Here is an 11403-nt window from a genome sequence, read left to right on the forward strand (position 1 = left end):
ATATAAACTGGTATAATAGTATAGATATAATACCCAAAGGCTTCACATTGTTCATTTTTTGGTCCTGAATTTCATTCCTTATACTGAGGAAATAACTAAGTACTTGTACAAAAGTTATCTATAAAAACAAGTGGAATGATTTAAGGCTATTGTAAGTTAGAGCACCTTCTGTTGTGAAACATTTTTCCATTAAAAGAGTGAAGTTAACTATTCCTTTGACTAGTTATGATGCATGATAATTAATCAGGTATACTTTTGCATTTTCTTCCAGTGTTATTTGGCTATGCCACTACAGTCATCCCCAGAGTATATACGTACTATGTCTCTACTGCATTATTTGCCATTTTTGGCGTTAGAATGCTTCGAGAAGGCTTAAAGATGAGCCCAGATGAGGGTCAAGAGGAACTAGAAGAAGTTCAAGCAGAAATAAAGAAGAAAGATGAAGAAGTAAGTTGTAGTACTGCCAGATATCTAGACCAAAAAGGCTCTCAGCTAAGAACAGCATGGAGAGGTTTTCAGTGGTTACATCTTTGTGATCATGTGTGGGCCACACAGTTGAGTAGTTTCACCTAGTTTCCATTCTTAGAGCTGGCTGCAATACGATTCTGTCAGGGTTAGTGTGAATGTGGTAGAGGAAGCTGAGAGGCGAATACTGAACGTGTGTAATTGAGTTCCTTAGTTAGATTAATTGTAAGCTCCTGAAAAGCAGAAACAGTATTTTATCATTTTACATGTTTCTTTCACAGCACTGAGATAGTAAGTGACTAGTAAATATTGTTTATTTTGTTGGGGAGGTATGAAAGAATTCATACAGCGTTTGCTGTTACATGAAACTGATGGTTGAAAGGGGAAGTTTGGAGTCACAATTTAGTTCCTTTAGAACATATTCCACAGAGTTTAAACACTTTGAAAAGATTAAGTGATTTTTTGCTTAATACTGCATTTTGTGCTATTTTGAGATTAATGTACTTGGGTTAATTTTTTTTTTCCACGCCCCCAAATTTAGCTTCAACGAACTAAACTCTTAAATGGACCAGGAGATGTTGAAACGGGTCCAAGCACAACGATACCTCAGAAGAAGTGGTTGCATTTTATCTCACCCATCTTCGTTCAAGCTCTTACATTAACGTTCTTAGCAGAATGGGGTGATCGCTCTCAGCTCACGACAATCGTCTTGGCAGCTAGAGAGGTGAGTGGCATTTGAGGGAAGACTGCTTTTGCGACTCAGACTAAACTAACTTTGCTCCAGAGAACATTGGACAGGGTCATGGTGGGCCACGGGATTATTTCCACTGCTTCATTATTGGGTTTAGATCTGATAGTTCTGCTACTCTTTAAGTTTGACCTCTTCCTCTTCAGTTTTGCCAAAATGGTATCATGGTAGTGTCTTCTTGTCTTTTTTTATTTTTCTCAAAACTCTCCTTTGCATACTTGTTGAGAATATAAACTGGTACAGAATTGAAAGTCAGTTTAGTGATACCTATCTAAAGCCCTTCAAGTGGGTATCTTTTGCTTTCTCCCTTCTTCCATTTCTTTTGCTAAGTAACAATTGAGTGCTTGTGCAAAGGTTATTTGTATTTATTGCAGCTTTGTTAGTGGAAAATTAGGAGCAGTCCACATGTCTAGCAGAGGAGTATTGCTTCCATTATTTACAAAAGTCTACAGAGCTCTTTGAATATTCAATCTTCAACATAATTTTAATGATATGAAAAAATTGAGATGCTTTAAAAGCAAGTTTATTTTTTAAAAGATACACAAAGAACAGGATACACGAAGCTTAAGGAAATACAAAATATTTAGCAGTGCTTGTTTTGGGTACTGCTACTCTGGGTGAGGGAGCTCTGGTGGTTTAAACCCACCAGCCACTCCTCGGAAGGAAGGTTGGGCAATCTACTTCTGTAGATATACTGCCTCGGAAACCCAAGGAGGGGTTGCTGTGAGTCGGGTCTGACTCCACAGCAGTGAGTTACTATGGGTAATTTGTTTCTGTTTAGAAAATTTTTGTTAAGTCTTACCCCCAGAATGGTAAGTCTTCGAATGGTAAACTAGAAGAGACCTGGGTCACCTAGTTCTTGCATCTGCTCTACAGATTAAAAACCTAAGGCCCAGAGTGACTGGGTGGCTTATCCAGTGACATAGGTTAGTTGGTTGTAGGGGCAAAGACTAGAGCTGAGGCTGTCTTATCTGCCTTGCAGTGTTCTACTATATTATGTTCACAATTGTTAAATACATATTTTAAAAATATCTGTTGTTTTAAGATTTTTAAATCTTTCTTTTCAGAGAAATAGTAAGTCTTATATGAGGTATCTGTTATTGCCCACAGATTAAGATGTAATCAGAATGGGATGATGCAGCTTTTCTTCGGGTTCTTCTCGAGCTGAACTAATCCTATTGTCTACTTTGATAGCTACTAAATTGCCTTGTTTTTATCACATGGCAGGAATCAGATGACAGGCTTGATTTAGCTCTGTTTCCAAGGACCAGGAAATGTCTGCTGTTAAAGAACAAGGTCTTTAATACAGGCTGCAATTTAAAATGTAAAGCACAGTGTTGAGGCCCAGGACTAAGATAGTTGAGACAAGGCTGTTTGGTTAGAGGAACCTTGAAAATGGTGTGCTGGGGAGTGGGGTGGAGATGGGACCTGATTTTTCCTCCCCAGATGAAAATAGTTGAAAGCATTCTTTAAAGATGTCACTTTATGCAACATTAAAGAATAATAAAGAATGAGCAAATCACTTCATAACATGGGTGAACTTGGCGGACATTATGCTTAGTGAAATTAGTTAATCACAGGACAAATATTGTATGAATCCATTATTGTAAAGAGTCAAGAAAAAGTTTACACAGGGAAGGAAATTTTCTTTCTTGGTTACCAGGGATGGGAGAGGTGGGGAAGGGAAGGAAAATAGATGGATAATTAAGAGACTAAAATGGATTGAACTCTAGACTGCAAGGTTCATGCAAAAAAAAATTAGGATTGTGAAGGAAACAAAAACAAGGTAAGCATCATTTCATGAAAGACCTCTGCAGTGCTGGTAGTGTGGAAGGGTAGCAAACATGGAGTGCTTATGATGTTATGGGGAGCTCTGCTGGCATAGTGCCTAAGGCATTTGGCTGCTAACCAGAAGGCTAGAGGTTCAAACCCACTAGCCACTTCTTGGAAGGAAGGTTGGACAATCTACTTCCATAGTGATAACCGCCTTGAAAATCCAAGGAGGGGTTGCTATGAGTTGGATCTGACTTGCTGGCAGTGAGTTTGGCTTTTTTGGCTTTATGGTGTTACAGGCTCTGCTAAATGCCCTGCATTGTCTTACTCCATCCACAGAATGATGGATGGTGAAAGGAAAATCAGTGTAACAAAAGCATGTGACTAGCAGAGTATCACTGAGGAAAAGGAAGACAAAGAGGGTTACACAAGAGGTAAGGACAGTAAAGGCAAATAGCACTGCATACACCATACTGCATTATCGGTAACAGTAAACACTAAATTACAGGTGGGTACATAGGCATAAGGAAAAAAGATGTCTGTTTTAATGTCTGTGCCCTGTATTTCCCTTGGTTTCTAACCTTTTTTATTGCCAGAATTGGGACTTGAAAGTGACAGTTTTGCTGTAGTAGTTGTGGTTCTGTGTGATGTGCTATCATGGTGGCAAATCATTGCATTTTCTTTGTACTGTCTTCTGTATGGTACAGAGTGACAGGTGAAAGATGCAAGACTGGCCCTGTCTGAATGATATACTTTGGTCTATACTTTTAGCAGCATGATACATGTTGCCTGGGCTTTAGTTTTTTGCTCTATGATATTATGTCACCTCTCTGCATTTCCACATCTGAAAATGGGGATCTGCCTCCATCTTGGGTCATTCTGTACATGGAATAAAATAATGCCAGGGCACTTGGCAGGGCCCGTGACGTCATAAGCACTCCATGTTGCCACGCTTCCACGCTATCAGTGCTGCAGAGGTCTTTCAGGAATTCTTCCAGGGCAGAAATGATGCTTGGCTGTTTTTGTTTCCTTCACATTCCTAACTTTTTTGTATGAACCTTGCAGGCTAGTTCAATCCATTTTAGTCTGTAGCATCAACTCAGCTTACAGCATAACTCAGTATTATTTATCAAATTGGATTCTAGAGTCCAAGAAGATTAATGGTTATCAGGCAAAGGGGAGAAAAGGAGGTTCCAGCATCAAATAATATATCCCTTTTCTTAAAGATTCAGTATACAAATTAAGACTAAAAAATCCTGTAATAAAGGAACTTTCAAGTTTTATTTAATCCAGTGAACTTTAAAGTTGTACTTTCAAACAGAATGAAACCATCTTTTGGGATACCAGTTTCAGAAGCTATAAAACACAAAATCAATTTGAGAAAAACAGTCCCACTCCGATTTTTCCACAGTAATTTCTCAAACTGTTTCCATTTTCCTCAATCTTTATACATACAATGAGGATGTTATCTGGTGGCATAGTGTTCAAAGTGTTTGGCTGCCAAGCAAAAGTTCGAGCATCCCACCAGATGCTCCTCAGGAGACAAATGAGGCAGTTTGTATCCATAAAGATTTATAGCCTCAGAAACCATACAGGGCAGTTCTAAACCAAAAAAACCAAACTCAATGCCATCAAGTCAGTTCTGACTCATGGCAACCCCCATCGGGTTTCCGAGGCTGTAAATGTTCATGGAAGTAGATTGGCAATCTTCTGCAGAGCAGTTGGTAAGTTTGAACCACTGACCTGGTTAGCAGTCAAACACTTTATCCAGTACATCACCAGAACTCCTAATAGGGCAGTTCTACTCCGTCCTAAAGGGTGCTATGAGTATGAATCCACTCAGTGGCTATGGGTTTGTTTTTTTGGTTTTACACACATACTGCTCACTCCACAACAGACCACCTTACCTTGTACTTCACACATCACAGTGCAGTCCTCTACCTCCTCCTGTATTCTGGAGCCTAGCCCCCTTACCCTCTCACATCCTTTAACAGCCTAAAATCGTTGCCTTCTCTCAGCCTCGTTTGTGAGCATTTTAAGCATTGGAAGTTTCTCTCATCTTAAAAAAAAGAAAAAAAAAAAAAGCCTCCTTCCTCAGTTCTATCTACTTCTCTTCGAAATACCACTCTCCTTCTCCCCTCCCTGTAACCTCAAAGTTCTTGGCTATGAGAGGAATGAGAGTTGGCTCTGCTTCCTGCCTAGACCCATGTGAATCTAGTTTCTGACCTCACACTCAGTGATCTGACGTTTTGAGTTTGCTGCACCATTGGCAGTGCCTGCTGTGGATCCTCATGGGATGCTAACTTCCTGGTTACTCATTCGGTCTTCTTTGGGCTCCTCTTCCTCTGTCTTCTCTTGAATGTAGCTTTCCTCATGAGTGTGTTGTCAGCATTTTTCTCCTGAATTCTTTCCCAAGACTGTCATATTCAACCCCATAGTTTACTCTCCCATCTATTTTAACTCCTGAACTTCTCTACTTTTAACTCGGCTCACCACTACGCCTCCTTTTTTTTTTTTTTTTAATTCACATTGTTAGGTATTGTCAAGTTGACTCCAACTCCTAGTGACCCTATGTACAACACAATGAAACACTGCCTGGTTGTGTACCTGCCTCACAATACTTGCTGTATGTGAGCCCATTATTGCAGCCACAGTGCCAATCCATCTTGTTGAGGGTCTTCCCCTTTTTTGCTGACCCTCCACTTTACCAAGCATGACATCCTCCTTCAGGGAATGGTCCCTTCTGACAACACGACCAAAGTAGGTGAGACAAAGTCTGGCTATTCTCGCTTCCAAGGAGCATTCTGGCTGCACTTCCAGGACAGATGTGTGTGTTCTTCTCACAGTCCATACTTTCAGTATTCTTTGCCAGCACACCTCAAAAGCATCAATTCTCCTTTGGTCTTCCTTATTCATTGTGCGGCTTTCATATGCACATGAAGTGATTGAAAATACCATGGCTTGGGTTACATGCACCTTGGTCTTCAAAGAGACATCTCTTTCCTCTTCAGCACTTTAAAGAGGCCTTTTGCAGCAGATTTTCCCAGTGCAGTATGTCATCTAATGTCTTGGCTGCTGCTTCCATTGGTGTTGATTGTGGAACCAAGTAATATGAAATCTTTGACAAGTTCAGTCTTTTCTCCATCTATCGTGATGCTGCTTATTGGGCCAGTTGTGAGGATTTTCGTTTTCTTTATATTGAGGTATAATCCATACTGCAGACTGTAGGCTTTAATCTTCATCAGTAAGTGCTTCAAGTCATCCTCACTTTCAGCAAGCAAAGTTGTGCCTGCATATCGCAGATTTTTAATGAGTCTTCCTTCAATCCTGATGCCATGTTCTTCTTCATATAGTCCAGCTTCTTGGATTATTTGCTCAGCATACAGATTGAAAATTACCATAATGAGTATTACCATAATTCATTCAAGCTGGAGAAATCTGGTGTCACATCCTTAATTTTTTTCCATTTCTTAAGCCCTGTTGTTACTTAAGGGGACCTAGTGGTGCAGAGGTTAAGCATTCAGCTGAGAACTGAAAGATGGATGGTTTGCAGGAGAGAGATTTGGCATCTGCTTCTGTAAAGTATGCTTGGAAACTTTATGGGGCATTTCTGCTCTGTCCCATGGGGTTGCTGCTATGTGTTTTGAGTGTTCATTTGTCGCTGTTCCTGGTTGGTGCTGAGGCAGCTCTGACTCACGGTGGCCGTGTGTGTGAGAGCGTCACTGTTCCTGGTTGGTGCTCAGGCAGCTCTGACTCACAGTGACCGTGTGTGAGAGCATGAAATGTTTTCTGGTTCTGCTTCATCTTCATGATGCTTGATATGTTTGATCCCATTTATTATGCATCGAATTGTGTCCCCCCAAAGTATGTGTTGTAAATCCTAATCTCTGTGCCTGTGGTTATAATTCCATTTGAAAATGTTTTTTCTTTGTTGTATTAATGAGGAAGAATTTGTGTGGGGTGAGTCTTGAGCCACTCTCTCTTTTGAGATATAAAGGCAGATTAATCAGGCAGTTTGATGCCATGGCACAGGAAGTTCACCATGATCACCGAGTAGTAGAAGCTGCAAAGAGACAAGGACCTTTCCCCAGAGCCAACAGAGGGAGACGCTTTCCCTTAGAGCCAGTGCCCTGTATTTGGACTTCCAGCCTCCTAAACCGTGACAAAATAAATTTCTCTTTGTTAAAACCATCCATCTGTGGTATTTCTGTTACAGTAATACAGATGGTATTGAAGGAAGAAGTCCAAGCTGCACTGAAAGAAATGGTGAAAAACAAGGCTCCAGAAATGGACGTAATACCCAATGAGATGTTTCAACAAATGGATGCAGCTCTGGAGGTGCTTACTCGTATCTATGACAGGAAATTTGGAAGACAGCTACCTGGCCAACCAACTCAAAGAGAACCATATTTGTGCCAATTCCAAAGAAAGGTCATCCACCAGAATGTGGAAATTAATGAAATATTACCATTAAAATCACACACAAGTAAAATTTTGCTGAAGATAATTCAAAAACAGTTGTAGCTTATTATCGACAGAGAGTTACAGAAATGCAAGCTGGATTCAGAAGAGGACATGGAGTGAGGGATATCATTGCTGGGATCAGATGGATTTTAGCTGAAAGCAAAGAATATCAGAAAGATGTTTACCTGTGTTTTATTGATTATGCAAAAGCATTGACTTGTGTGGATCATAACAAATTATGGATAACATTGGGAAAAATGGGAATTCTAAGACACTTAATTGTGCTCCTGAGGAACCTATACATAGACCTGGAGGCTGTTTGAACAGAACAAGGGGATACTGCATGGTTTAAAATCAGAAAAGATGTGTATCAGGGTTGTATCCTTTCATCATACTTAACTCAGTCTGTATGCTGAGCAAATAATCTGAGAAGCTGGACTACAGGTTAAGAACGCAGCATCAGGGTTGGTGGAAGACTCATTAACAAACTGCGATATGCAGATGTCACAGCCTTGCTTTCTGAAAGTGAAGATTACTTGAAGCCCTTACAGATAAAGATCAAAGACTACAGCCTTCAGTATGGATTACATCTAAAGAAAACAAAAATCCTCACAACTGGACCAATAAGCAGCAGCATGATAAATGGAGAAAAGATTGAAGTTGTCAAAGATTTCATTTTACTTGGATCCACAGTCAACACCCATGGAAGCAGCAGTTAAGAAATGAGGTATCATACTGCACTGAGCATTATCTGTTGCCAAAGACTGCTCTAAAGTTTTGAAGAGCAAAGATGTCAGGGTTGTTCATCTACACATTACAGGCTGTTAATAAGTTTAACGCCAATCCTGATGCCGCATTCTTCTTCATATAGGCCAGCTTCTCAGATTATTTGCTCAGCATATCGATTGAATAAGTGTGGTGGAAAAAATACAGCGCTGACACACATCCTTCCCGATTGTAAACCATGCAGTATCCCCTTGTTCTGTTCACATGACAGCCTCTTGGTCTACATACAGGTTCCTCATGAGTGCAATTAAGTGTTCTGGAATTCCCATTCTTCACAATGTTATCCATAATTTGTTATGATCCATACAGTTGAATGTCTTTGCATTTATAAAGCACAGGTGAATATCTTTCTGGTATTCCTTGCTTTCACTCAAGATCCATCTGCAGTGATATCCCTCATTCCACATCCAGCTTTAATTTCTGGCAGTTTCCTATCAATATATTATTACAAACGTTTTTGAATTGTCTTCAGCAAAATTTTACTTGTGTCTCATATGAATGATAGTTTGGTAATTTCCACATTTTGTTGGGTCATTTTCTTTGGAAAGGGCATAACTTTGGATCTCTTCCATTTGGTTGGCCAGGTAGCTGTGCTCCCAGTTTCTCTGCAGAAATGAGTTGGCACCTCCAGTGCTGCAGCTGTCTATTGAAACATCTTATTGGGTATTCTGTCACTTTCTGGAACCTTGGTTTTTCGCCAGCGCCTTCAGTGCAGCTTGGACTTCCTTTACTACCATCGCTTCTTAATCATATACTGAAATAGTTGGATATTGACCAGTTTTTTTTTTTTTTTTGTGGTGAAAATGCACAAGACGTGCCAACCTAACAACTTACCCACTTACAGCTTAGGGACACTGATAACATTTTTCATGTTGTGTCACCATTATTGCTATCTTTTTCCAAAATATTCCACCACCATTATCATAAACTCAGTGGCCTGCAAACGAAAGCTTCCCCTTTCCCTTCCTCCCTCCCACCCCCGGTAACCACTGGTAATCTTTCGACCAGTTCTTTTTGGTACAGTGACTGTCATCTTTTGATGCTTCCTGCATCTATCAGTATTTTGCCCATAGCATCTTTCAGTATTGCAACTCAAGGCTTGAATGTTTTCTTCAGTTCTTTCAGCTTGAGAATTGCCAAGTGTGTTTGTCCCTTTCGGTTTTATAACTCCAAGGTCTTTGCACATTTATCTTCTTGAGCCATCCTTTGAAATCTGTTTAGCTCATTTATCATTTCTTCTATTCATTTTAGAAACTGCCCCTTGAAGAGCAAGTTTCAGAGTCTCTTCTGACATCAGTTTTGGTCTTGTCTTCATTTCCTGTCTTTTTAATGACCTTTTTCTTTCTTCATGTATAATGTTCTTGATGCCACACAACTTGTCTGGTCTTCAGTCACTGATGTTCAGTGCTTCACACCTGTTCTTCAGATGTTCTCTAAAATTCAAGTGGGATATAATCAAGGTGGTATTTTGCCTCTTCAGAAGGGTCTTGTTTTTTCAGCTTCAACGTGAACTTGCATATGAGCAGTTGATGATGATCTGTTCCACAGTCAGCTCCTGGCCTTGTTCTGACTGATGATATTGAGCTTCTCCATTGTCTCTTTCTACAGATGTAGTCCATTTGATTCTTGTGTATAATAACATCTGGTGAGGTCCACATGTATAGTCACCATTTATGTTGCTGAAAAAAAGTATTTGCATTGAAGACCTCATTGGTCTTACAAAACTTCATGTGGTCTCCAGCGTCCTTTCTGTTACCGAGCCCTTATTTTCCAACTACCGAGCCTTTGTCTCACACTTTCGCATTCCAATTGCCAATTATCAACACATCTTGATTGCATGTTTGGTCAATTTCAAACTGCCGAAGTTGGTAAGAAATCTTTAATTTCCTTGTCTTTGGCTTTAGTGGTTGGTGTGCAAGTTTGAATAATTGCAGTACTAACGGGTCTTCCTTGTAGGCATGTGGATATTATCCTCTCCCTGACAGCATTGTACTTCAGGATAGATCTTGAAATGTTCTTTTTGACAATGAATGCAACACCATTCCTCTTCAATTTGTCCATTTCTTGCATAGACAACCATATGATTGTCTGATTCAAAATGGCCAATACTAGTCTCCATGTCAGCTAATACCTAGGATATCAATCTTCGTGTGTTTCATTTTGTTTGTCGACAAGTTCCAATTTTCCTAGACTCATACATCCTTGTACATTCTGATTATTAATGGATACTTGCAGCTGTTTTTCTCATTTTGAGTTGTGTCAGATCAGCAGATGAAAGCCCTGGAAGCTTGACTCCCTCCACATCAAGGTTGACTTACTTTGAAGACACAGCTCTCTTCCCGAGTCATATTCTGAGTGCCTTCCAGCTTGAGGGGCTCATCTGTTGGCACTGTATCAGACTATATAGTCTGATTACCTCACCATTCATAAGGTTTCAGTGGCCAGATTTTCAGAAGTGGCCTGCCACATCCTTTTGACCTATTTGTCTTAGTCTGCAAGCTCCACTGAAACCTTTTCACCATGTGAGACCCTATTTGTATTTGAAGTATGGTGGCACAGCTTCCCACATCATAGGAACCCACAAGCCACCAGAGTACAACAGACTGACTGACAGATACATGGTGGTGTGCTCTTAGAGCAAGAGTTTGTTGAAAGAATACTATTTCCCTGGCATTGAGGATGATACATGGAGAATAGGGAAACTGGGCCTTTGTTTGTCAGGAGTATTGTCAACACTGTATTGTAAAGGCTTTGACTGCTAACCAGAAGGCTGGCGGTTCAAATCCACCAGCCACTCCTCGGAAGGAAGCTTGGGCAATCTACTTCTGTAGTGATAGCACCTTGGAAACCCAAGGAGGGGTTGCTGTAAGTCAGGTCTGAGTCGAAGGCACATAACAACAACAACATTGTAAAGGCTTACTTAGTTTTTTTCACAGTATCTGACATTTCCTGAATGAACAGATGTCTAGCATAACAAACAGGATCCCTAGCACTTGCCATGAGTACTTAATATTGGCTGTGAATGAAATTTAGTAACTACTGAAAGGCTGAATAGTTGTTTCATTTCCTTAGGGTTTTTTTTTTTAATTAGGATTTGGGTGAAGATTTACAGAGTAAATTCACTTTTCATACAGCAGTTCACATATACTTTGTCTCATGTCATTGAC

The 11403-nt window shown here is 40.1% G+C and overlaps 1 protein-coding gene across 1 annotated transcript in view; it reads left to right on the top strand.

Moving 5' to 3' along the window:
- TMEM165 (transmembrane protein 165) overlaps positions 1-11403 on the top strand; it is a 45724-nt gene that overhangs the window by 30101 nt on the left and 4220 nt on the right. Inside the window, exons 3-4 of the mRNA XM_007946211.2 lie at positions 272-447; positions 1007-1189. Of these exons, the coding sequence (XP_007944402.1) occupies positions 272-447; positions 1007-1189 (359 nt within the window). The remainder of the gene's footprint in view (positions 1-271; positions 448-1006; positions 1190-11403) is intronic.

The sequence above is a fragment of the Orycteropus afer genome, unplaced genomic scaffold, assembly GCF_000298275.1.
Source record: "Orycteropus afer afer isolate SDZICR_OR568_19922 unplaced genomic scaffold, OryAfe1.0 scaffold00153, whole genome shotgun sequence".
NCBI lineage: Eukaryota > Metazoa > Chordata > Mammalia > Tubulidentata > Orycteropodidae > Orycteropus > Orycteropus afer.